Here is a 27,416-nt window from a genome sequence, read left to right as displayed (position 1 = left end):
GCGCTTGTGACGTTGGGAGGGGTGGAGAATGGGGGACTTTGCGGGGGACCCCAAGACCCTGGGAAATGCCTGGCCGTGGCCCCAGAGCAGTGGTCCTGTGCGCGCCAGGGGTACGCAGTGCCTGTCATGGGGGGTTAGTAGCATCGGTGGAGGTGACTCCAGCCCCCACCCCTTCCCCCGGTCACCATGGGGGCAGAATTTTAACGAGCGTCTCTGGGAAGCCCCGTCAATTCTCCCCCATCTGCATCCAGCCAAGCCATTTCTCTCAGGCCCCTGGGGTCAGCTCTGGATGGACCTCAGGAAGGGACCCCCGTTTTCATCCCTGTAGCTGCCTGTGTGGGCCCGGCAGGTGCCCCACCTCGAGAGCCAATTGGCTGGAGACGTTCTGCCTGTTGCCATCAGGTGGAGCCAGTGGGTCACGTGTGGCGGGGCAGAATCCGCTTCTCCAGCCGGGCCAGGGTGGCCTTTGCGCCTCCACGCTGCAATGACTCCGAGGTTTGTCTCTGCCGAGGGCTCAGAGGCCTGCCACCAGGCTGGCATGGCAGGGGGTGGTCTGGCTCCGTGGTGCAAGCTGTGGCCTGGGGCACAAGCAGTGAGTGCATTGCAAGGGGCTGGAGGCCAGCGGCAGGTGGCTCATATAGTGTTCCTTGCCAGGTGATGTGGATGCCCCAGACCCAGAGGAGGAAGAGGAGGATGATGTGGGAAAAGCGGGCTTCACGGAAGAGGACGACAAACAACTGGACCTGACGGACCAGGAGATGGAAGACCTGAGGTCCCAGGTGCTGCAGCTGCTGGAGGAGCTGGAGGAGACACGGGAGCTGGCAGTGAAGCATGAGGATGATTCGCTGGAGCTACAGGGTAAGGGCGGCACACGCTGGCCTGGGGCCATGTGGAGTCATGTGAGCAGGAGAGCATGGGAAGGTGACTTCTGTGCACGGGTCTCTCGTGAACTCCTGGCATGGTGCATGTTCCACAGAATCATATAGACCTCAGGAGGTATCTAATCCAACCCCTGCTCAAAGCAGGACCAGCCCCAGCTAAATCATCCCAGCCAGACCTTTGTCAAGCCGGTCCTTAAAAATCTCTAAGGAGATTCCACCACCTCCCTAGGTAACCCCTTCCAGGGCTTCACCACCCTCCTAGTGAAATAGTGTTTCCTAATATCCAACCTAGATCTCCCCCACTGCAACTTGAGACCATTGCTCCTTGTTCTGTCATCTGCCACCTCTGAGAACAGCCGAGCTCCATCCTCTTTGGAAACCCCCTTCAGGTAGTTGAAGGCTGCTCTCAAATCCCCCTCACTCTTCTCTTCTGCAGATTAAATAAACCCAGTTCCCTCACCTTCTCCTCATAAGTCATGTGCTCTAGCCCCCTAATCATTTTCAAAAAGAAAAGGAGTACTTGTGGCACCTTAGAGACTAACAAATTTAATCATTTTTGTTGCCCTCTGCTGGATTCTCTCCAATTTGTCCACATCCCTTCTGTAGCGAGGGGCCTAAAACTGGACGCAATACTCCAGGTGTGGCCTCACCAGATCTCTGTCATGTTCTCTCAGGTCCCATGCATGGGGCACCAGGGGGGCTTGTGATCTCTCTTGAGCACCATGGGGCATAAGGGGCTCATGCTTGCACAGGTTCCCATGCACAGCTTCCTCCGTGCCATGTCCTTTCCCATTCCCTTGGGCGGGCTGGGGTCCACGCTGGGCTCCCAGCCCCACCCATGCCCTTCCCATGTCCCTTCTGTCTCTCTCCAGATGCTCATGGGGCGGCTGGGGGTGATTCTCCCTCTCCCCCCTGGAGGGCTCAGCTGGGATCATGTTCCCCCAGGACGTCTCTCCCTGTGCACCGTAGCACGTAGCCCAGCTGAGGCCCTGGGGGCCTGCAGCCCCGTCCCTCTGATCAGCATGGCAGGGCAGGTGCATGAGCAGGGTCTCTGCATGCTCCCTGCTGACCTCACGCTCTCTGCTGCAGGCTTGTTGGAGGATGAGCGACTGGCCAGCGCCCGGCAGGCTGAGATCTTCACCAAACAGATCCAGAGGCTCCAAGGTAACCTCCCCCCAGCAGTGAGTTCCACAGGTTAATTATTGCCCGTGCTGGGGATAAAACGGATTCCTTTGCTGCTCGGTCATGCCATGTTGCGCTTGTTCCCAGACTGGGAATACTTAGCACTGGTGGACTGGCCAGGGCCTTCCCTGAGCGAATGGCCTTTCACATGTCCTGCCTTGCTTCGTGTTCTGACTCTCCCAGAAATTAGATGGAGCAGTGGCTGGTGATGGGCTCATTTGGCAGACAGACAGACAGACGTTAATCCCAATGTCCTGGACAAATTCCAACTCAGGCAATTCCATTCTCGCTCCTTCCATCCCCTTGAAACAAGATTCCTCTTCGCTTCCTGTCCTGAATGGCCAGGCAGCATTGCTGTGGGCCCTTGAGCAGCTGCCAGGCCCTGGCCCAGCAGTGGCTGCCCATCACTGCTTGGCCGGGTGATCAGTTGGCTTTGCGGCTCTCTTTCCGGATTATTTAACCCTTTATTTCCCAGCAGCTGCTCCACTCTGCTGCAGCCCTGTGGGGCAGGGCTGCTTTGCCGGCTCCCCATTGAGTGGCTGCTGCTGGGCTCCAAAGTGTTTGGAAACTGTCGGTCATGAGCTGGTGTGAGAAATGGGGCCTTTTCCCGCCCCAGGGCTCCCCGTGGCCCCTGCTCCCAGGCACATGCAGCACCCCCAGGGGTGTCAGCTCAGAGGGCTCAGGAGAGGCAGGGCCGAGCCACCTGCTGCTGCTCTAAACAAAGCACTCTCCAGAGGGCGAGTAAGATAGGGGACTAGAGATGAGCCCCAGAAAGGGGTTCCCTATGGCTCAGTGGGCTGTGTGCTAGCTAGATTGGGGCAAAGGGCAATACCCCGGCGTCCAGGTCTACTCCACCCCCTACAGCAGGCCTGTGGGGCCTTCCTCGGGCTTGCGGGGGCACAGACTGCCAGTTGTCACTGGGGGCAGGTCTTGGGGTTGCTCTAATCTGTGCTGGTGGCTTAAATGGATTAAAAACTGCCTAACTGCTAGGGCTCGCCCTGGTCGCTGTGTGGTAGCCGTGTTGGTGCCAGGGTATTCGAGAGCCAAGGGAACGTCTTTTAGCGGAGCCTTGCTGAAGTGGACGAGCCTTTGAGCTTCCCCGAGCTCTTCTGCAGGTCAGGGGAAGGGAACCAGAGCGGGCAAGCGAAATGCAAGGTGGGTCAGATCAGGCAGAAGGGACTCACTCCTGGGACGCTCTGGCCCAGCTTGTATTTTGCTGGGACGCTCTGGTTCCCTTCCCAGCTTGGGGAAGCTCAGAAGCTTGTCTGGGCCACTAACGAAAGAAAACAAATGACACCCCCCCACGCCCCCGCCCCTGTGGCTCAGGTCTCCCACTGTAAGTGTAAACGGGGAGCCAGCGTTGAAGGGGTGTTTCCAGTGGGGTCCTGCAGGGCTCGGCTCCTGGCCCTGTGCTATTTCCTTAATGACCTGGGAGGAAACATTCACTCCTCCCTGGCAGTTTGCAGAGGGCCCAGAGACGGGGGAAGAGGGGGCGGTGAATAGCGAAGAGGATGGGTCAGAGACACAGAGCGAGCTGGCTAGCTGGGCACAAGCGGACAATATGCAATTCAATACAGCCGAAGTGGGGTCCCCTGTGTCCAAGGCGCCCCCCCCCATCATGGCCAGGGGTGGCTCTGCAGTGCCCTGTTAATTCCTTCCGACCCAAACTCCACCAGGGATTGCCTCACCCACCCACCAGCCCTTTGCAATTCACCTCATGAACCACTGAGTCCCAGGATGGCCCCCCTAGGATGAGCCTCCCCTCGGGTCCTCCCACACTTTCCCTGCCTGCGGCCTCACGAGGGAAACCCCATATCTCAGGTCTTTCGACTGCAGCATGCCCACACCTGGCAGTCTCCAATTCCCCCTGCCCCAGGCCCTCCTGCTGGGGCTTTTGCTGCTTTGGCTGGAGCCACAGATTCCTGGCCTTGGGGTCCAAACCCCCTGGTGTCAGGGTCTTCTGCCTGTCTTCTTTCCTTTCCTGTGCTCCAGCCACCTGCTGCCCTTTATAGGAATCACCCGATCCAGCCCAGGGGTGCCTCGGTGGTTCAGCTAGACCCAGATCCGCCCGCCCTAAAGGGGCAAGTCGCCCTGATATGGGGTGAGGCTGAGTTCAGAAGGGCTAATATGACCCTTGGATGCAGAAGTAGGTGCAGGGAGGGTAAATTACATCTGTATTTGGCACTGGTGTGGCCGTGGCTGGAATCCTGTGTCCTGGTCTGGGGCCATGCAGAGGTCTTCCGAGGGTACATCAACTCATCTAGATATTGGCCTAGTTTTACAACAGGCTACGCAAAAAGCAGTAGCAAAGTCAGTACAAACTCAAATTTCACCCAGATGAAATGAGAAATTCCGCAATTTATCAGTACTAGGGTGCTGGGTCACTTTGGTATTTTTATATCTGATTTTGTAAGCAAGTGGTTTTTAAGTGAGGTGAAACTTGGGGTACGCAAGATACATCTGACTCCTGAAAGGGGTCTTCTGGAAGGGCCGAGAGCCCCTGGATTAGAAAACCTGCCCTGTGGTGATAGAGGGGACAAGGTGGGCAAGGTATTGTCTTGTATTGGACCAACTTCTGTTAGCAAAAGAGACGAACTTTTGCACCATACAGAGCTAGGGGGACCAGACATCCTGGTGTTATTGGGACCGTCCTCATATTAGGGGCTTTGTCTTATATATGCAACTAGATCCAAAAGAAGTGCTCCAATTTTTCACGCTTGCCATCTGGTCGCCCTACCCAGAGCCCTTCTTCTAGTCTGCGATAGTGACAGACTCAAGGAGCTCCACAAAGAGGAGGTTAAGAGGTGACTTGATCTCAGTCTGTAAGTACCTACCAGGGGAACAAATATTTGCTAGCAGGCTCTTCACCCTCACAGAGAAATGTGTACTGCGACCGCAACAGCTGGAAGTTGAAGCTAGACAAATTCAGACTAGAAATAAGGCATGCATTTCTAACAGTGACCGCAATTAACCATTGGGACAGCTTACTAAGGGTCATGGTGGATTCTCCATCACTGACCATTTGTAAATCAAGACGGGATGTTTTTCTAAAAGCTCTGCTCTAGGTTTTACTTTAGGGCCGTTCTCTGGCCTTTGTTATAGGGGAGGTCAGATGAGGTGATCAGAATTGTCCCTTCTGGCCTTGGAATCTAGGCTCAGGGTGGTGCAAAGGCCCTACAAAGACCCTTTTCTCTACAGCTCTCTGCTTTGAGCACAGCCCCAGCCCTGGGACGCATTCAGCCGAGATGGAGCCATGATGGCCCTTGGAGTGGGGCCGGCACAGAGATCTCGGTTCTGCACTCAGCTCTGCTACAGATTCCCTGTGTGACCTTGGGCAAATCACTTGAGCTACCCTGTGCCTCAGTTTCCCATCTGTAAAAAGAACCTCTGACTGTATAAGAATAACGTTTCTCCTTTCAGATCTTCTGCTTCCTTTGATTGACTGTATTTTCGGCTTTATTCCTCCCTCCCCCTCCCCCGGCTCATTTTTAAAAAAAGCATGAACCTTGTTTTGGTTTGTTTTTTTTTTATCTCTGTCTGGGGAATGTTTCCCTTGAATTCAATTACAAAACACCTCTGCTCACCCCAGGGCCACACATTCCGCTGGTTGTGTTTTGGACTGTGGAACTCCCTGCCACAGGAAGTTGTTGAGGCCAAGAACTCATCCAAGCTTCAGCAAGGGATTGGCCATGGCTGTGAATAACAAGACTCTGCAGCATTATTAATGACAACAGACATTCCCGCAGGGCTAGCAGAGCGCCTGGCTCAGGGTCTGAGCTGGTCTCTGACTAGTAGACACCTAAAGTGGGAGGCCGATTATTCCACGTCTGCTACTGTGGGGTTCTCACACCTTCCTCTGAAGCATCTGGTGCTGGGCACTGCCAGCGACAGGACACTGGGCTCACGGGGTGTTCATTGGCTCTCATCCAGTCTGGCTGTTCCTATGTTCCACACGAGGACAAAAATGCGGGGTGGAGGACCCCCAGACTCCTCAAACAATTGGTGACGTGGTATTTGGGGGACCTGCTTGGTCACTCACTGGCACCTTTATATTCTTCTCCGTTTGACCTGCACACCCCGACGTGTCTTGTGCTCCTCTGGCGGCAGGGAAAATCAATTTGGGCTCAGCTTCCCTGCCAGCGTGTGGCGAGGTTACCGGGTCCCCTCTGCTGTGATTTCTGGCCCCGACTCCGTTACTTAGCGCTGTGCGTGTGCATGCGTGCACAATGGAGCTGTAAATAGCACCTGCTCTGGCTGGTACGTACGTGTTCACATTTGCACGTGAGCACACACTCACACGTGTCTGCTGCCGGGCAGGTGGGGAGCCTCTTTGTAGTTCTGCAGTCCCAGGCCTGAGGAAATGGACAGCCAGGAAGAGCCTTACTGTTGCGGGACCAGCCAGAGCACAGGGCGCTGGGGGTTTGGAGCCCGTCTGATTTAAAATCCTAGTGAGCTAGACCCCTCCTGGCCTGGATGCCACTGGCCTAGTGGGTCCCCTCGGCCCATCCCTCGGCCAGTGCAGAATTCTTCTCTCCGGTGTGCGCTCCCTCGGCCTCCCCCGAGGCATTGCTCAGCCCAGCCAGATGTGATCAGAGCTGTTCTCGTGGGACCGCCTGGTCTCCCAGCCCCCTGTGCTCTGTCCCTGTCTGTCCTTGCTGGATGCAGCGCTGGGGCGATCCCCTTTGCGGGATGGAAAAACCATGTGAAAAGCGAGGGTCGGCACGTTCTTGTGCGGGACATTTCAGGGGAACACCAGCTCCCGTAGCAGGGCGTGTACATGTCTGCTGCCCTCAAGGAGACCACACAGTTCTCACGAGCTTCCATGTCACGTTTGAAATGCTCTTTCTGTTCCATTTTAACGCCTTTCAGTACATCCGAAAATACGGGGCAGTTGCGCTAAGGGACAAATCAAGAACATAAGAATGGCCATGGTGGGTCAGACCAATGGTCCATCTAGCCCAATCTCCTGTCTGCCGACGGTGACCAGTGCCAGGTGCCCCAGAGGGAATGAACCCAACAGGGCAATTACTGAGTGACCCACATTTCCACCTGTTGCCCAGTCCCAGCTTCCAGTGAACAGAGGCTTAGGAACACCCAGAGCGTGGGGTTGCATCCCTGCCCATCCTGGATAATGGCCATTGGCGGACCTGTCCTCCGGGAACTTGTCTGGTTCTTTTTGAACCCAGTTATCCTTTTGGCCTTTCCCCTGGCAAGGAGTTCCACAGGTTGACTGTGCATTGTGTGAAGAAATACTTCCGTAGGTGTGTGTTAAACCAGCTGCCTGTTAATTTCATTGGGTGACCCCTGATTCGTGTGTTATGTGAAGTGGTAAATAGCACTTCCCTACTCACTTTCTCCACCCCAATCATGATTTCATAGCCCTTGTGGCAAGGCACCTTCCCGCACCGCGGCGGGCTCAGCGCTCCCCCCTCTGGCGGTGTGAGCTGGGAGGAAGTCAGCCCCTCTCCGGATGGTGTTTACTCTCCCATTGGACGGGGGGGAGGCATATTTCCCAATATTTTCCAGGCAGGCCCATGCAGTGCCCCTCCACTAACTGAAGGGAAAAAAGAAACGAGTTCCACTACAAACCAAAGGTGAATAACGCTCCCACTCTCCTTTGGAGTGGGGGTCGCACACGTTGCAGGCAGCTCTTAATTGGTCTCGGGGTCCCTAATTGACCTGAGGTGACCCCTTCTCAGCTTGTAGGGAAAAGGACCTTAATCATTCTAGGGCTACTACTCCTGCCTTCCAGCCGTCCGGCCTGACTTTGTCACAGCCTCTGTCACATCCCCCTCCATGGTCTCTTTCCCAAGCCAGACAGCTCCAGTCTTTTTAATCTCTCATCACATGCAAGCTGCTCCAGACCCATACTGATTTGTGTGGCCCTCGCTGTACTCTGTCCAATTCCAATGGATCTTCTCTGCGATGGGGCAACCAGGGCTGCACGCAGTATTCAAGGCATGGACGTATCATGGATTTATACAGTGGCATTACGGTATTTTCTGTGTTATCTGTCCCTTTCCTAGTGATTCCTAACACTCTGTTCGCTTTTCTGACTGCTGCTGCCCATTGAGTGGATGTTTTCTGAGAACTATCCACAATGACTCCAAGATTTCTTTCTTGAGTGGTAACAGCTAATTTAGACCCCCTCATTGTATATGTATAGATAGGATTATGTTTTCCAATGTGCATTACTTTGCATTTATCAACAGTTAATTTTATCTGCCATTTTGTTGCCCAGTCACCCAGGTCTGTGAGATCCCGTTGGAACTCTTTACAGTCAGCTTTGAACGTAACTAATTGGGGATGGTCCCATGAAATAAGGGGTGGGTGGTCACTTTCCACAGCGCTGCCTCCCCAGAGCAACTCAAACCTTCTCAGCCTGCAAAGCCTCTGCTGGTGAAGTGCTGGTCTCCCACCAGAGCTAAGCACCATACAGAAATCACACATCTCCTCTGCGCTCTCCCGGGTGGAATCAGAACTGCTCAGGTGTTCATAGGCTCTATACTGCTAGCAACTGACAGGGATTCTTATTTAGCTCCCCGCAGGCGGGGCTTTTGGAGCAGTTATTCCCACTGCTTCCAGGAAGACCCGATGTGCCGAAGCCCTGCCTGGGTGTAGAATCGTTACAACCATAACCGAAAAGCTTCTCTGCTCAGAGTAGCCCCCTCCCCACTCTGACACCTCCCCCGGGCCCTGTGAGGCAGAGATTCGCAGAGCATCAGTAAGGCTAAGATTTTGTTATGGACATTTTTAGTAAAAGTCACGGACAGGTCACAGACAAAAAAAGAAAAATTAACAGAAACTGTGACCTGTCTGTGACTTTTGCTAAAAACATTAGTGACAAAATGGGGATCTGTGGGTGCCCACACCATCTGCAGCAGCTGGGGGCTATGGGGTACCCCTGCCACCCGCAGCTCTGGGGGTCCCCACTGCCTGTGGGGGCCGGGAGCTAGGGGTGCTCCCACCTCCAGTGTCAGCCAGGAGCTGTGGGGTACCCCTGCCGCCCACAGCTCCAGGGGCCAATGGTGGCCATGAGCTCGGGGGTTCCCCTGTGGGGGCCAGGAGCTCGGGGGTTCCCTGCCACCCGCAGCAGCTTGGAGCTCTGGGAGCACCAGAGGCGGTGGGGGTACCCTTCAGCTCCCTCGAGCAGTGGGGGACCCTGTAGTTCCTGACCACCACAGGCTGAAGTCACGGAGTTTGTTGGAAGTCATGGATTCCGTGACTTCTGCAAACCCTGTAACTAAATCATAGCCTTAATCATAAGGACATAGGGAACACTGTGATGATCTGGTCTGATCTCCTGTGTAAACCTGGCCAGAGGACTCCCCTGAATTAATTCCTGTTTGAAAGAAGGAAGATCTTTCGGAAAAACATGCAATCTGGATACAGAAACGGTCAGTGATGAAGAATCCACAATGACCCTGGTGAATTGGTCCAAAGGTCAATTACCCTCATTGTTAAAAATGATGCTTTCTTCCCAGCCTGAGTTTGCCTAGGTCAACTTCCAGCTGCCAGCTTGTTCGACTTTTGTCTGCTTGACAGAAAAGCCTCTGTTACCAGATTCTTCCCCCATGTGGGTACTTATGGACCGTGATCAAGTCACCCCGTCGCTTTGGATAGATGGAGCTCCCTGAGGCTGTCACTGTAAGGCTGCTTTTCTGATCCCTTCATCCTTCTTGTGGCTCTTAGAATCATAGAGTATCAGGGTTGGAAGGGACCTCAGGAGGTATCTAGTCCAGCCCCCTCTCAAAGCAGGACCAATCCCCAATTTTGGCCCAGATCCCTAAATGGCCCCCTCAAGGATTGAGCTCACAACCCTGGGGTTAGCAGGACAATGCTCAAACCACTGACCTATCCCTCTCCCCCCCAACCCCAGCTCCAATTTACCAACATCCTTCTTGAAGGGCAGGCTCCAGAACCAGACACCGAATCCCAGCCGCGGTCACCCCAGTGCCCAAGACAGAGCTAACAGAACTTCCCTTCTACTCCTGCTTACGTAGCCAGCCATCGCATTAGCCCTTTTGGCCACAGCGTGTTCAGCTGATTGTCTCCGTGACCCCCCCGGTCTCTGTCAGAGTCTCCGCTTCCCAGGATAGAATCGCCCTGTCACAGAGCCCCTGGGTCAGGGCTTCGCCCTCAGCTTTGGAACAGTCTTTAGGAGGAGCCCTGCCATGGGTCTCACTCTTTCTCCAGTGACGGCCACGAGCCTCCCCGCCTCCTAGACTGAAGTTATGGGGCTCCAGCCCTTCTGTTTCACGCCGGGAACTCTGCTCAGCCAGCCCCACAGAGACAGCCCGCTGGGAGAGACTTGTTCACTCTGCAGGGATTACTGGACCACTGGGGCATGGGCTTCCAGTGTCTGGGCCACTGGGCTTGCCATTGTCTTCTCGGACCCTCCATTGACATGAGGTTGGCCTTGGCCAGTCCTTTTTAATGACCCATCCAGCTCAGACAGCTGGGCAACATGCACACCTATGTCTTCCAGCCTGCCCTGAAAGCAGACAGTCCCTTTCCCCACACTGGGTAACCATGCAGCATATATGGGAAACTGAGGCATTCATAGGGGTTTCCGGAGGTTAGTTGAGTGCTCTGAGCTGACAGCGCTACCTAATGGCAATGCTCTGGGGTGTGCCATATCACGGTGAGAGTCCAAAGGCCCCTTTGCCTAGTGGCTATAGTTCAGGGAGTAGAGTCTCCTAGTGGTGGGGGAAGGTAGGGGAATCTGGGCCCACCCTACTCCTCAGGGTTCCGATCCAGCCCTTCGAAACAGTGGATCCTGCCACAGGGTTCAGGTCCCGACACCCTTACGTGCATTCCCTGGGTCGCTTCCTACCCTCATTCCCGTCCCTCTGGTGGTGTCTTGGGATGGGATGTGGGGTCCCTCTCGTATTCCCTCTGATAGTCTCCAGAGTCTCCTCTGCTGGCCACAGCAGGTCGTCCCCTTCGGTTCCGTGGTCAAATGGCTTCCCGCGGTGCGGCTAGGAGGCGTGACCCTGGTGGCTTGGAGCCCAGTGGCTTCCTGGCTCCTCGCCTCCTCGGTGAGCTGCAACTGAGCTGACCTTCTCCCTTTTTAATGCCCCTCCACAGGGCCCAGAGCAGTTCATTAACCCTTGCCTCTCCTGTGTGCGGTTGGTACAACCCGTCACAAAGGGTCATAAAAATATGACAGACAATTCCCATTTGGTCTCACCCCCATCCTGTAAGTCTGGCCTGTCTTGTTTGTTCCTCGATGCGTGACTTTACATTTGGCCATATTAAAACGCATATTGTTTGCTTGTGCCCAGCTTACCAAGCGATCCAGATTGCGCTGAATCAGTGACCTCTCCTCTTATTCATTTCCCACTGCCCCAGGCTTTGTGTCACCTGCAAACTGCATCATGTTTCTTCCAGGGCATTGATAAAAATGCAAAATGGCCCAGAACCGATCCCTGCGGCACCCCACTAGACACGCACCCGCATTGACAGTTATGTTTTCAGACCTAGCAGTGAGTTGGCTTCTAATCCATTGAATGTGTGCCGGGTGAATTTTATATCACTGTTGTATCTTAATCAAAATGGCCTGAGGTACCAAGTCACACGCCTTACAGAAGACTAAGGACCTGACAACACTATTACCTTGTGTAATGCTGCCTGCAGTCACTCAGCAGTCAGTCCCAATCTCAGGGCAAAAAAACCAACGAGGAATCCAGTAGCACCGTAAAGATGTAACAATGCTGCCTTTAGCAGGACCCAACTGAGAGTACCAATGTAGGACAAATTGCTTAGAGCAGGGCAATCACAGCCCAAGGCTGGGGTTCCTTTGCACACCCAGGCAAACCAAACCAGACAGATAGAGAAGACTTCGGTTTTACCCCACTGGCTAACCACAAGTCACACAAGCAATTCCCTTAGACACTCCAGTTTCCCAGTATCATCACCAGTACCACTCGTTATGGGGACGAATGGTTATGAAAATCAATACCCCAGTAAAATAAAAAGGTTCTCCCGATCCCAAAGGACCAAGCCCCAGACCCAGGTCAACATACATATCAGATCTTACCCACAAATCACACTGTTGCCAATACCGTGACAGGTTGGATCACAGAAACCCCCTTGGGAACTGACAACTGATGTGCCAAGACTACTTTTGCTCCTGCTTTCCTGCCCTGTCAGCTTAGGACTTCAGTGCCCTGCCTGGTCTGAGCCAGACCCACTAGCCTGCTGCAAGCCCAGACCCAGGTCTGAACCATGTCCCCTAACAGCTGTAGGCTTAATTGAAACCAGCTTAGGAAGTGTTCCTGTCCTTGACACTCAAGATGCCCAACTCCCAATGGGGTCCAAACCCTAAATAAATCTGTTTTACCCTTCATAAAGCTTATACAGGGTAAGCTCATAAATTGTTCGCCCTCTATAACACTGATAGAGAGATATGCACAGCTGTTCCCCCCCCCAAATATATTAATACATACTCTGGGTTAATTAATAAGTAAAAAGTGATTTTATTAAATACAGAAAGTAGGATTCAAGTGGTTCCAAGTAGTAATAGACAGAACAAAGTGAATTACCAAGCAAAATAAAATAAAACATGCAAGTCTAAGTCTAGTACAGTAATAAAAACTAAATACAGATAAAATCTCACCCTTAGAGATGTTTCAATAAGTTTCTTTCACAGACCGGACACCTTTCTAGTCTGGGCACAATCCTTTCCCTTGGTACAGTCCTTGTTCCAGCTCAGGTGGTAGCTAGGGGATTTCTCATGATGGCTGCCTCACTTTGTTCCACCCACTTATATATCTTTTGCATAAGGCAGAAATCCTTTGTCCCTCTTGTCTCCCACTCCTCCTTCTCAGTGGAAAAGCACCAGGTTAAAGATGGAGTCCAGTTCAGGTGACATGATCACATGTCACTGTAAGACTTAATTACTCACTTACCAGCACACAGGTATACAGGAAGACTTGCAAGTAAAACGGATTTCAGAGTAGCAGCCGTGTTAGTCTGTATCTGCAAAAAGAACAGGAGTACTTGTGGCATCTTAGAGACTAACAAATTTATTTGAGCATAAGCTTTCGTGGGCTAAAACCCACTTCATCAGATGCATGCAGTGGAAAATACAGTAGGAAGACATATATATATATATATATATATATATATACAGAGAACATGAAACAATGGGTGTTATCATACACACTATAACGAGAGCGATCAGTTAAGGTGATCTATTACCAGCAGGAGCGAAAGAAAACCTTTGGTAATGATAATCAAGATGGGCCATTTCCAGCAGTTGACAAGAACGTGTGAGGAACAGTGTGTGTGGGGAAAATAAACATGGGGAAATAGTTTTACTTTGTGTAATGACACATCCACTCCCAGTCTTTATTCAAGCCTAAGTTAATGGTGTCCAGTTTGCAAATAAATTCCAATTCAGCAGTCTCTCGTTGGAGTCTGTTTTTGAAGTATTTTTGTTGTAATATTGCGACTTTTAGGTCTGTAATCAAGTGACCAGAGAGATGGAAGCGTTCTCTGACTGGTTTTTGAATGTTATAATTCTTGACATCTGATTTCAGAGTAGCAGCCGTGTTGGTCTGTATTCGCAAAAAGAAAAGGAGTACTTGTGGCACCTTAGAGATCTCTATACACCTCTGCCATGTATATTGGCCAAACCGGACAGTCTCTATGTAAAAGAATAAATGAACACAAATCAGACATCAAAAAGAAAAGGAGTACTTGTGGCACCTTAGAGACTAACAAATTTATTTGAGCATAAGCTTTCGTGAGCTACAGCTCACTTCATCGGATGCATTCGGTGGAAAATACAGTGGGGAGATTTATATACACACACAGAGAACATGAAACAATGGGTTTTATCATACACACTGTAAGGAGAGTGATCACTTAAGATGAGCCATCACCAGCAAGGGGTGGGGGGGAGGAAAACCTTTCATGGTGACAGTGGCCCACCTTGCTTGTCACCTTGCTTGTCACCATGAAAGGTTTTCCTCCCCCCCCCCTTGCTGGTGATGGCTCATCTTAAGTGATCACTCTCCTTACAGTGTGTATGATAAAACCCATTGTTTCATGTTCTCTGTGTGTGTATATAAATCTCCCCACTGTATTTTCCACCGAATGCATCCGATGAAGTGAGCTGTAGCTCACGAAAGCTTATGCTCAAATAAATTTGTTAGTCTCTAAGGTGCCACAAGTACTCCTTTTCTTTTTGATGTCTGATTTGTGTCCATTTATTCTTTTACATAGAGACTGTCCGGTTTGGCCAATATACATGGCAGAGGGGCATTGCTGGCACATGATGGCATATATCACATTGGTAGACGTGCAGGTGAATGAGCCTCTGATAGTTTGGCTGATGTGATTAGGCCCTATGATGGTATCCCCTGAATAGATATGTGGACACAGTTGGCAATGGGCTTTGTTGCAAGGTTAGGTTCCTGGGTTAGTGTTTTTGTTGTGTGGCGTATGGTAGAGCTTGGCTGTAGACAATGGATCATGTGGTGTGGTCTGGATGAAAGCTGGAGGCATGCAGGTAAGTATAGCGGTCAGTAGGTTTCCGGTATAGCCTGGTGTTTATGTGACCATCGCTTATTAGCACTGTAGTGTCCAGGAAGTGGATCTCTTGTGTGGACTGAGGTTGAGGCTGAGGTTGATGGCGGGATGAAAATTGTTGAAATCATGGTGGAATTCCTCAATATTACCATATCTGAGATAGAAGTGAAACTCAAACAGCTTAATGGGACTAAATCGGGGGGCCTAGATAATCTTCATCCAAGAATATTAAAGGAATTGGCACCCAAAAATGCAAGCCGATTAGCAAGAATTTTTAATGAACCTGTAAACTCAGGAGTTGTACCGTATGGTTGGAGAATTGCTAACATAGTTCCTATTTTTAAGAAAGGAAAAAAAAGTGATCCAGGTAACTACAGGCTTGTTAGTTTGACATCTGTAGTATGCAAGGTCTTGGAAAAAATTTTGAAGGAGAAAGTAGTTAAGGACGTTGAAGTCAATGTTAAATGGGACAAAATACAACATGGTTTTACAAAAGGTAGATCATGCCAAACCAACCTGGTCTCCTTCTTTGAGAAAGTATCACATTTTTTAGACAAAGGAAACGCAGTGGATCTGATTTACCTAGATTTCAGTAAGGCGTTTGATACCGTGCCACATGGGGAATTATTAGTTAAATTGGAAAAGATGGTGATCAATATGAACTTGGAAAGGTGGATAAGGAATTGGTTAAAGAGGAGACTACAACGGTCCTACTGAAAGGTGAACAGTCAGGCTGGAGGGAGGTTACCAGTGGAGTTCCTCAGGGATCGGTTTTGGGACCAATCTTATTTAATCTTTTTATTACTGACCTCGACACAAAAAGTGGGAGTGTGCTAATAAAGTTTGCAGATGATACAAAGCTGGGAGGTATTGCCAATTCAGAGAAGGACCGGATATCATACAGGAGGATCTGGATGACCTTGTAAACTGGAGTAATAGTAATAGGATGAAATTCAATAGTGAGAAGTGTAAGGTTATGCATTTAGGGATTAATAACAAGAATTTTAATTATAAGATGGGGACACATCAATTAGAAGTAACGGAGGAGGAGAAGGACCTTGGAGTATTGGTTGATCATAGGATGACTATGAGCTGCCAATGTGATATGGCTGTGAAAAAAGCTAATGCGGTCTTGGGATGCATCAGGAGAGGTATTTCCAGTAAGGATAAGGAGGTTTTAGTACCATTATACAAGGCACTGATGAGACCTCACCTAGAATACTGTGTGCCGTTCTGGTCTCCCATGTTTAAGAAGGATGAATTCAAACTGGAACAGGTACAGAGAAGGGCTACTAGGATGATCCGAAGAATGGAAAAATTGTCTTATGAAAGAAGACTTAAGGAGCTTGGCTTGTTTAGCCTAACTAAAAGAAGGTTGAGGGGAGATATGATTGCTCTCTATAAATATATCAGAGGGATAAATACCAGAGAGAGAGAGAGAGAGGAATTATTTAAGCTCAGTACCAATGTGGGCAAGACAAATGGATATAAACTGGCCACCAGGAAGTTTAGACTTGAAATTAGATGAAGGTTTCTAACCATCAGAGGAGTGAAATTTTGGAATAGCCTTCCAAGAGAAGCAGTGGGGGCAAAAGATCTATCTGACTTTAAGATTAAACTCGATAAGTTTATGGAGGAGATGGTATGATGGAATAGTGTGATTTTGGTAATTAATTGGTATTTAAATATTCATGGTAAATAGGCCTAATGGCCTGTGATGGGATATTAGATGGGTGGGATCTGAGTTACCCAGGAAAGAATTTTCTGTAGTATCTGGCTGGTGAATCTTGCCCATATGCTCAGGGTTTAGCTGATGGCCATATTTGGGGTCGGGAAGGAATTTTCCTCCAGGGCAGATTGGAAGAGGCCCTGGAGGTTTTTTGCCTTCCTCTGTAGCAGGGGGCACGGGTAACTTGATGGAGGATTCTCTGCTCCTTGAAGTCTTTAAACCACGATTTGAGGATTTCAGTAGCTCAGACATAGGTGAGGTTTTTCGCAGGAGTGGGTGGGTGAGATTCTGTGGCCTGCGTTGTGCAGGAGGTCGGACTAGATGATCAGAATGGTCCCTTCTGACCTTAGTATCTATGAATCTATGATGTCATCAGTGTAGCACAAGTAGAGTAGGGGCATTAGGGGATGAGAGCTGAGCAATCGTTGTTCTAAGTCAGCCATAAAAATGTTGGCATACTGTGGGGCCATGCGGGTACCCATAGCAGTGCTGCTGATTTGAAGGTACATTGTCCCAAACGTGAAATAGTTATGGGTGAGGACAAAGTCACAAAGTCCTGGTTAATGGGAGCCATTAAGATTCCAAACCACCATTAATGGCCCACACTTTGCATAACTACAATAGGACCTCAGAGTTATATTTCATATTTCTAGTTTCAGATACAAGAGTGATACATTTATACAAATAGGATGACCACACTCAGTAGATTATAAGCTTTGTAATGATACCTTACAAGAGACCTTTTGCATGAAGCATATACCAGTTACATTATATTCACACTCATTAGCATATTTTTATAAAATCATATAGAGTGCAACATCACACCCCAGTAAAAGAAAATGGTTCTCTCGATCTCAAAGGATCAAGCCCCAGACACAGGTCAATATACAAATCAGATCTTACCCATAAATCACACTGTTGCCAATCCTTTAAAATCTAAAATGTAAAGGTTTATTCATAAAAAGAAAGAAATATAGAGGAGAGCTAAAATTGGTTTAATGGAATTAATTACATACATTAATGGCAAAGTTCTTGGTTCAGGCTTGTAGCAGTGATGGAATAAACTGCAGGTTCTGATCAAGTCTCTGGAGAACATCCACAGCTGGGATGGTCATTCAATCCTTTGTTCAGAGATTCATTTTGTAGCAGAGGTCAGAAGCAGGATTGAAGACAAGATGGTGGAGATGCAGCTGCCTTTTATAGTCTCTTGCCATGTGGAAGGACATCCCTCCGTTCTTACTGTGGAAATCACAGCAGCAAGATGGAGCCTGGAGTCACATGGGCAAGTCACATGTCCATGCATGACAGTTCTTTACAGGTGGACGCCGTTGTTTGCATGTTAGTTTGAACATTCCCAGGAGAGCTCAGATGTGGATTGGCATCTCCCAAAGTCCATTGTCAGTTAAGTGTTTCTTGTTTGGGCACTTACTGAGAATAGTCCTTTCTCAAGAAGCTGACCAAATGCTTCACTGAGGCTACTTAGAATCAAAACACATTGAGATACAAGTACATAGCCAATGTTCATAACTTCAACTACAAAAATGATACACCCATACAGACAGCATAATCCTACCCAGCAAATCATAACCTTTCCATAGACACCTCACACGACAACCTCTGTACAATATTTGCTGCAAATATATAACAGTGGCTGCAACAATGACCTATACAGTCAGAGGTCATGTCAATAACGTCACAAAAGACTAACAGATTTATTTGGGCATAAGCTTTTGTGGGTAAAAACCCCCACTGAAGAAGTGGATTTTTTACCCACAAAATCTTATGCCCAAATAAATCAGTTAGTTTTTAAGGTGCCACCAGACTCGTTTTTGTGGCTACAGACTAACACGGCTATCCCTCTGATACTTAGCAGCCTCAGGGCAGACTCTTTGGAACCGGGGCACAAACCTCAAACTTGCTGAGAGTTCTGTACTTCAATTTCACCAACCAATTATCAAGTGTAAACTCCACAGCCTTACCATGGAGTCACAGACAGTCCCCTTGGGTGCTCTGATCTGTCTTGCCACCCAGGGGAGCCTGCCTTTGTGAGAGATGGTCCCTTGCACCAAGAATCACAGCAATATTCAGGTTACTGCTAGTCCCAAAGGACCAGTCACTTACCCCAGGTCAATTGCACCTTAGATCTCACACCAAAGACAACACTTGTTGCCAATCTTATAATAAACTAGCAAAAGATGGGAAAAGGAAACCAGAGAGTTATGTACCAAGTTAAAGCAGATAACCATAGATACACAAATGAGTTCCAGTCTTAAGTTTCACAAAGTACTAGAAGTTTCTGTAATAAGGGAGCTCTGTATGTCCTTCAGGGTTAATTCAGGCTAAGCACTGGTGATCTCTTGTTTATTCCTACAACCACCTTGTCTCCCCCCCCCCCCCCGAGTCCAAGCATCATAGAGATACATACCAGGTCCTTTTGGCTTGGGGTTTTTATCCCCTTCCTGCCACATGCTTTGAGCTGCAAACTCAGCTGATGGGAGGAGTCCACTTGCCTGACTCTTCTCCACTGGGAGGAGAGCAGAACCTCTTTTTGATGATGTGTAGGGAAATTCATGTCCCACAATAGTCTGTCTGGTATCAATAGACCTTTCCTGCTGGGCAGGGCGTGACACCTTCTGCTGGAGATCAGCCTTTCCCACGAGTTAATGTCTCTCTCCTGGCTGGTGATTTTCAGTCACAGAGGCTCACGACACAACTGCTCAAATATTACTATACAATACGGGTCACAGATGTTACAGGTGGGATTAATGTCGGCAGCAACTCACAACCCGCCATCAAGATTAAACACTCAACACATTCTTACAATTCTAATACTGAGCTTGTCAGTGTTCAGCTGAGACAAGGGGACCATGGCATGAGCTGGCATTTGGCCTGCCAGCATCCGTCTTTATCAACCAAACTTGTCATCTGAACACACTCGGGCTCTGATGATCTAAGCAAGCTCCTGCCTCCCGTCCTTGGGGCCTGTCAGTGACAATGTTCTGCTGCCCTGGGTGGGGAGCCAGGACCCAAACTCTATAGGCTTCCAGGGATCAAACCTGCCCCAGGTCACACTAGGAGCCAGCAGGTTGTGTGTGTCCTACAGCTGGCCCCATGCAGCATGGGGCACAGGGCACTTGCTGGTTTGAACTAGAGTAAATGATGGATTCTCTGTAACTTGAAGCTTATGAATGAAGATTTGGGGAGTTCAGTGACTCAGCCCAGGGGAGCCCAGTAAGGAGCAGGAGTTGAGGTGCTGGCTAGATGCTCCCTGCTGTTCTGAGAGTCCATGAGAAGCTGCGTGGGGCACCAGCCAGGGCCTGTAGCCCAAGGAGGTGGTGCCATGCTGGGGCTCGTAGCCCACGGGGGCCGTGCCATGCTGGGGCTTGTAGTCCACAGGGTACATGCTGTACTGGGGCCTATAGCCCATGGGGGCCATGCTATGCTGGGGCTTGTAGCCCAAGGGCGTCATGCCACACTGGGGCCCGTAGCCCATGGGGGCCGTGCCACGCTGGGGCCCGGAGGGGTGTGTCGCACTGGGCTCTGGGGGCACCAGGCCAGGGGGTGCACTGGTGGGGCAGAGGAGAAGGCCCCGGCCCCGCCAGCCCCCGGCCCGGCCCCGCCAGCGGAGGGCGCGAGCCGCAGGCCGGGCCGGAGCAGCTGGAACCGCGCGGGGTCGCCCGGGCTGCGCGCAGGGGCCAGCCCGGCCTGGAGCCAGGGGAGGCAGCCATGGAGCTCACGCCCTCCACCTCCGTGGGCAGTGAGTGCCACCGGCCCGGGGACCCCCGGCAACCGCCCCCCGGCAACCGGCCCGGGGACCCCTCAATAACCGCCCCCCGGCAACCGGCCCCCAGCAACTGTCCTGGGGACTCCTCAACAACAGCCCCCCATCAACTGCCCCCCAGCAACCAGCCAGGGGACCCATCAACAACTGCCCCCTGGGAACCCCCTGGCAACCGCCCCCTGGCAACTAGCCCAGGGACCCCCCCAGCAACCACCCCCCGGCAACTGCCCCCCAGAACCCTCCGGTGACCACCCCCTGGGGACCCCCTAACAACTGCCCACTGGCGATCTCCCTGGCAACCACCCCATGGGTATCCCCCTGGTAACCCCACCCAGCAACCACCCCCGGGACCCTCCCCGGAAATTGCCCCCAGTGGACCCCCTAGTAACCGCTCCCTGGAGATCACCCTGGCAACTGCCCCCAGGGGCCCTCCCAGCCACCCCCCAGGAGCTCCCGCAGCAACTGCCCCCGGGGATCTCCCCTGGCAATCTCCCCCTGGGCACCCTGGCAACTGCCCCCCAGAGACACGTCCCAGCAACTGCACCAGGGATACCCCACCCCTGGCAACCAGGCCCCAGAGACCCCCCCAGTTGAACTGCCCCCTGGGAACCTCTGCCTGCCAATCACCCCCAGGGGTCCCCACACCCAACAGCCACCCCCCTGGAACCCTCCAGCAACTGCCCTTCAGGGATCCCCAGCCAGAAATCACCCCTTGGGGACCCCCGCCCAACAGCTGGCCCATGGGGACACTCTGGCTGGCAACTGCCCTGGGGACCCCCCCACCTGACAACTGCCACCTGGGTACCCCCCACCTGGCAACCACCCCAAGGATCCCCCACTCGGCAACCGCCCTCTAGGGGTCCCCCAGCAACCGCCCCCAAGGGATCTCCCTGCCAACTGTCCCTTAGGGATCCCCTGCCAGCAACCATTCCCCAGGGAGCGCCACCAGCAATCCCCGCCCCCAGGTCCTCCCCACCTGACAACCATCCCCCCCGGGTCCCCTCCGCCTGGCTCCCGCCCCAGCAACTGCCCACTAGAAACCCCTTGCATGGCAACCACCCTCTGGGTACCACTCCCCAGCAACTGCCCCCCATGGAGTCCCCACCTGGCAACCGCCTTGGGGACTCACTGCCCAGCAACTGGCCTCCCCCATCCCGGGTACCCCCTGGTAATTGCACGGCAACCACCCCTTGGGGACCACTGCACCCAGAAACCAGCCCCCCTTAGGGCCTACCCCCCAGGGACCCCCTGCCTGGCAACTGCCCGGCAACCAACCCACAGGTACCTGCCTCCCAGGGAGCACCCGCCCAGAAACTGCCTCTCAGGGAGTGCCCCCCATCCAGTAATCATCCGGCAACCACCCCTCCTGGGGACCTTCCCACCCCAGCAACTACCTCCCTGGCACTCTCCTGCCTAGCAACCCCTGCCCCTGGAATCCCCCCCCCCCCCGTGAGAGAACCCTCCCCAACAACCCTTGCTCAGGGACCCCACCTGGCACCCTCACCCAGGGTCTCCATCCCCCAGCTCCTCCCCCAGGAACCGCTCACTCAGGGGACCATAACCCCAAGGTCAGCCTTCCAGTGGGTACTCCCTGCCCCCACCCAGCCGCACCCCAACTTCCCCCAGTCACCCCTGCTCCCAAGGGATCTGCCCTGCACCCGCCAGGAGTCGCCCCTCCCAACCACCCCCTCCCGCCCAAACTGTCATCCCCAGCACCCACCATGGCTCTCTTGACTCCTACACACCCCTCCCCCCACTCCCAAATGCATACCCCACAGTTCCCTCACCACTATCACGCCATGGGTCCCCCTGCTCCACACCCCCAGCTCTTTGCCTCCACAGCGTGTCCGGCCTATATCCACCCCCCTGCAGCTCCCCCAGGGGCTCCCCCACTGCCTCCCCAACCCCACTGACCCCAGGGTTCCCCCCCCGGCTTATGCTCCTCATGCCACCCACTTTCCTCCCCCCTCCCCGCCCACCCAGTGGGTGCTCCCCAGGCACCGCTCCTCCCTGCTTGTCCGTTTCTGGCCTGGTGGTCGGAGCAGGCCCCAGCGGGGGGCAGGTGGGTTGGCCAGGGATTAGGCTCCTGGGGCAGGACCAGGAGCCAGCCCAGAGGTGGTGCTGGCGCAGGCCAGCAGGAAGTCCTGTGGCAGCCAGCAGATGGGCTGGGAGGCAAAGCCGTTTGGCGTTGGTGCAGGTGGGGTCCAGGCACCCTCAGGTGGGAGGTGTCTCTTGGGGGTCCTGGCTATTCTGTGGGGACTGGGAGGGGCGCGCCATTCCCCTTTTTTCATCCTGCCTCCCTGGATCCACTGCCCAGAGATTCAATTGGCTATGTGGTTATACCTTAGTTCCTGTCCCAAAGTGCCACATCCCACCCCAGAGGTGGCTGCACTTCAGTGGTGGGCGAAGTGATCCTAGTGCATGCAGGCTGACAGGTGCTTTGGGATCATTCGGGCTCTCGAACGCATCCCTCACTGCAGTCCCCTGGCCAGAAGGCACTGGACAGGTGACGGGGCAGTAATGGTGCTCTGGTGCCAGGCTCTCCCCCTGCCTCTCCCCCCACCCCCCCGTGCAGCTCAGATGCGCACGCTGAAGGATGAGTTCAGCTCCCTGCAGGATACGAAGGAGTCGGAGCTGGAGCAGGTGGAGCGGGAGCTGCAGGAGGCCAACGAAGAGATCCACGGCCTGCGGCTGGAGGCGGAGGAGATGGCTGCCATCCACGAGAACGAGATCGCCGCCCTGCAGGAGCAGCTGTGCCGGCTGCGGGCCGAGCTGCAGCGCTTCCAGCGGGTCCGCGAGGAGTACGAGACGGAGATCACCACCCTGCGTGCCGAGATCACGATGAAGGGCAGCGGCCAGGCCCATGCCGAGGGCCCCACTGACAAGCTGGCTATGCTCCAAGGTATTGCTGCTGGGATCCCCACTCAGCTGTGGGGTGGGGGTGGGTTCAACAGGGGTTGCTTTCCCACCCGGCAGTCAGTGCTGGTCCCAGTGAGGCACTGGCGGGCATTGTGCTGCAGGAAGTGGGGGGCTCAGCATGGGACGCTCTCCCCTGGCAGTCAGTGCTGACCCCAATCCCTTAGCGTGGCGCTAGGGGGCTGTCACGGGTGCCCAGGCTCGAGGCTCTGTCACCGCTCTCGGGGGGGCCCGACAGGACCCTGGGGGCAGTGTGACATCCCTCAGGGCGTGCTCTCACCAGGGCAATCCCCCTTGGGTACAGCGTCTCCTGGGTCTGACCTCGAAGCGTTCAGCCCCCCCATCCATGTTCCCCACAGTAGGTCCACCTGGCTGGGACACCTGGGGAAGCCTCGCACACCCCCAATGGGGCCGTGCACCCCAACTCTGCAGCCAGCAGTGACTCCCAGCCAGTGTGTGACACAGGAGGTTTATTAGTGGTCGGGAACACAGCGTAGAACAGGGCTTGTTAGCACAGAAAGCAGGAAGTTACAGCAAAGTCCAGCTTGTGGGGACCAGAGCCCTTGAGTCCCAAACCCAGAGACTGACTAGCCTCCAACAGCCCATCCTCAGTCACGCCCCGTTGTCCCTCCTCCTTCCTTTGTCTCTTTCCCAGCAAGCCAGCAGCTGGCCTCCACCGCTCTTTGTTTTCCAACACCTGCAGAGGATGGGCCCTGGCCATGTCTGTGCGCAGACAGCCATTTGGCAGTCACACCTGCCTCCTTGGGGTCTGGGCAACAATCACACACCCTTGTCCCACCACCTAGATATTTGTGCAACACATAGGGGAAACCGAGGCACGCAGTAGTCATACAAAACATTAAGAAAATTCCCACTTTGTCCCGGGGCACTGTGCTGTAGGGAGCTGGGCAGGGCAGCACTAGGGGGCACCGTGCTGCAGCAGGTGGGGTGGGTGGTCCAGAATGGGGCAGGTTCCCATCTGTCAGCACAGTGCTGGGTGTGTCGTGCACAGCCCGTGCCCTCCCCTTGTCTGCACCCAGACGGATGCTGCTCCCAGCGGTTGGTTCCCAGCTGTGCAGCGTGGGTGGGAACTGGTAGCAGGTGGTGGGTAGGAACCCCCAGCCCCAGGGCTGAGCCAGGCGCAGACCCAGACTGGTGCCATTGGAATGAAATGGGTGCTTGGAAAGCAGCCCCAGGGAGCTGTGGAGGTAGTGGTCATGGGGGGCACTGTGGCGTGTGGGTCTCCTGTGAGGCGAGGGCTATAGGGGGCAGTGTGGGGGTGAAGGTCTCCTGTAAGGTAGCGGCCGTCTTGGGGGCTGTGCCCCATTGCAGCCTGTGTGTTTCCAGAGGAGCTGCTGTCCCTGCGGGAGCAGTACCGGGACCTGACAGAGGAGTACCAGACCCTGCAAGAGAGCAACAAGATCATGGTGCACCAGCTGGAGAACCTGGAAGCCCAGAAGTACAGGTAAGGGGGCTGGAAGGGTCAACAGTGTGGGGCAGGCTGGGGAGCCCAGCCTCAGACCCTATGCGGCAGCTGGGCTCAGGACCTGCCTCCTGTCCCCTGTGGCAGCTGGGGCTTGAACCAGAATCTTCAGGGCATCTGTGAGCAGGTGGGCAGGCCCCTGGCTGGGTCATCGGAGCTGAGCTGGGGCGGGGCTGTGCTGTGCTGTGCTGGCTAGTTCTGAGCTGGGCTGGGCCAGGCCACCTCCCGCTGGCTGGGCTGTTGGAGCGGAGCTGGGCTGGGCTGAGCTGGGCCAGGCCACCTCCCGCTGGCTGGGCTGTTGGAGCGGAGCTGGGCTGGGCTGAGCTGGGCCAGGCCACCTCCCGCTGGCTGGGCTGGTCGGGGCTGGGCCAGTCGGGGCTGTGCTGAGCCGGGAGCCTTCTGCCCTTGGCTGGGCCAGGCGCCTCCTCCCCATGGGGGCCGGGCGGGCCAGGAGTGGCTCTGCAGTCTCTGCCCGGGCCGCGGGCTCCCGTTGCAGATCCAGGAGCAGGTTGGAAGAGTCTCACAAGTCGACGGAGTCGGATGTGACCCAGGCCCCGCTGCGCCGGACCCTCTCTCCCCGGAGCGCCAGCCCCCGCCTGAGTGGCAGCGTCTCCTTCAAGGTGGTGGACAACACGAGAACCATCAGCACCCCCAGCTGCAAGGAGCCCTTGAGCCACAACGAGGAGGAGGACGACTCCGAGCTGAGCCTGCGCTTCAAGCTGCAGAGCGAGGAGGAGAAGGTGCAGCTGGCCCAGAGCAAGGTACCCATCCTGGCCCTGCCCGGGCGGGGGGCTGCAGGGCAGGGGGAGGGGCTCCCCAGGGGCTGCTCATGCCCCTCTCCCTGCCCCTGCAGTGTGGCAACATGCAGACGGAGCTGCGGGAGCTGCAGCGGCAGTACCAGGCTATCCAGCGGGAGCGCCAGCAGCTGCAGGAGGAGCTGAGGCTGTGCCGGGCGGAAATCCAGAGACTCAAAGGCACCGTCCCCGCTGACGGGCGGGTAGGTGTGCCCTGGGGGTGCCACACGGCCACGGGCAGGGGCGCCGCAGGCGACAGGTGTGGGTAATGACGCTGCCATGCTGCCGTGGGGGGTGCCTGGTGGGTGCTGACTGTGCCACGCTCCCACAAGGGTTGGGGCTTGTGGGCGATGGCTGTGCCAAGCTGCCACCTCGCGGGTGCCCACCACTTTCCCACAGACCCCGTTCTTGGCTGGACCCCCTGAGGCAGAGGGGGACGCTGCTCCAGGGAGCTGGTGGAGAGCCTGAGTAGGGGCCATATGGGGGTCTCAGCCAGCGGTGTGCAGGAAGCAGCGCCCAGTGGTGGGGGGAGGTACCAGCCGGGCACAGGAGCTGCCTGGACCCAGACGGCGATGGTTTGAGCCCGGGGCTGGTCAGTAGCTGCTGGAGCTGGGTCTTGCCCTGGTTACACTGGGCTTAGGACACTCAGCCAGGGAGCCCCCACCCGCGGCCCAGCCTGACCCACGAGCCCAGCCCCGCGCCCCCTCCCATGGCTCAGCCCCCCAGCAGGAGCCACCCCCTCCCCAGCTCTGAGAGCCCGCTGGGGCAGGGCTAGGGTGACACCAAGACAAGGCCAAGCAGCCTGTGATTTAATCTCTCTTTTCTCTCCCTTCTCATCTCCATCCACCCCCACCCCCCGGCCTGTGGCTGCCGCCCCATTCCATTCCCCGCTCTCCCCCCATAGAGCCACCCCGCCCCCGAGATCTCCCTCCCCCTCATAGGACTGATTGTTATAGTGGCTCTGCTCTGGTGCTGGTGGGCCGAGACCTCTTCCTAATGCCGATCAGGTACTGGTATCTCCCCTTCCCCGCGGCCTGGCCCAGGCCCCTGCTTGGCTCTCCCCGTGCATGGCAGGCTGCTCCCAGTCCCGCCGCTGCTTTGGGCCTCCAGCACCTGCCCTCCGATCCCTGCCCCTCGCCTCTCCCCTCATCCACCCCTCTGCTCTCCATCTCCCCAGGCGCTTGCTCCAGCCCGCCAGCCAGAGACAGTGCTGGGGAGGGGCACGCCCTCTTAGGAAAGGGGCTGGTGCCTCAAAGGTCAGATACCCTAAAGACATGGCACCTCATCCCCACTGCTGAGGGCAACAAGTGCCCCTGCGGGAGCCCTGGGCACTGCCCCTGTGTGTGTGGGGATGGTGCTGGGGCAACCAACTCCCTTCCTCTGCTGTCACACCAGGCCCTTCCTGCCCCTTTGAGCCCAGTGGCAGGGCCTGCGCCCCACGTGGCCAGCAGGGGGCACTGTGCACCGGCAGAGGATTCGAGGGGCATCAGTAATGAGGTGCGACGCCCTCAGCACTGGGGCACAGCCCCGTCTCCACTGCCCCCTCGGCCAGAGCCCCGGTGTGTTCCCCACAATCGGGCTGCAGCACCAAGTCCCTGCCCTGGTGAGAGGCTTTGGGATCCCCGGGCAAAGCCCTCTGAGTGCCCATTGCGGGGCGAGGAGCGCAGCCAGCCCCCTGCTAAGCAGCCAACCCCCTGCATGCCTCAGACCCCTCACCATCCCTCCACCCCCTCACAGCATCCCCCAGCTGCCCATGGTTTTTTCCCAGGACTCAAATCCCACAATCCTTTGTGGCCGCCCAGGATTGTGGGACAACGTTTGGCTCCCGAGAGGGTGGGAACCAGCAGGCTAGGCAAGGGGAGGGGCGGGCGCCCCATCACTGGGGCCATGGGAAACAAGACGGGGGAGTGGCCCTGGGAGATTGGGCCCCACTGGATCTGAGCCCAGGGTCCCCCCAGATTGGGCGTGCATGAGAGCGAGGGACCCCATCTCTCCGTGCTCCCCTGGGGAAGGCTGCTCCCCACCCAGCTGTTAGCAGCTAGCCAGTACCTCCGCAGGGCGGCTGGTGAACTCCGGGTCCGAGGTGCCCACCGCTCCCTGCTTGCCGGGG

General features: G+C 54.6%; 1 protein-coding gene across 3 annotated transcripts in view; it reads left to right on the top strand.

The window, feature by feature from the left end:
• CCDC136 (coiled-coil domain containing 136) overlaps positions 1–27,416 on the top strand; it is a 41,793-nt gene that overhangs the window by 12,199 nt on the left and 2,178 nt on the right. For 2 of the 3 annotated variants that reach the window (XM_038388016.2, XM_043499617.1), the window contains 6 exons: positions 655–858; positions 1,971–2,045; positions 22,689–23,015; positions 24,377–24,494; positions 25,009–25,273; positions 25,366–25,509. In XM_038388016.2, the coding sequence (XP_038243944.1) occupies positions 655–858; positions 1,971–2,045; positions 22,689–23,015; positions 24,377–24,494; positions 25,009–25,273; positions 25,366–25,509 (1,133 nt within the window). Of the gene's footprint in view, positions 1–654; positions 859–1,970; positions 2,046–22,688; positions 23,016–24,376; positions 24,495–25,008; positions 25,274–25,365; positions 25,510–26,210; positions 26,314–27,416 lie in introns of all 3 variants that reach the window. The other variant, XM_043499621.1, reaches the window with a different exon arrangement.

This window comes from Dermochelys coriacea, chromosome 1, assembly GCF_009764565.3.
Source record: "Dermochelys coriacea isolate rDerCor1 chromosome 1, rDerCor1.pri.v4, whole genome shotgun sequence".
NCBI lineage: Eukaryota > Metazoa > Chordata > Testudines > Dermochelyidae > Dermochelys > Dermochelys coriacea.
Note: the sequence above shows the minus strand (reverse complement) of the source record. Positions and strands in the feature narration are given on the sequence as shown.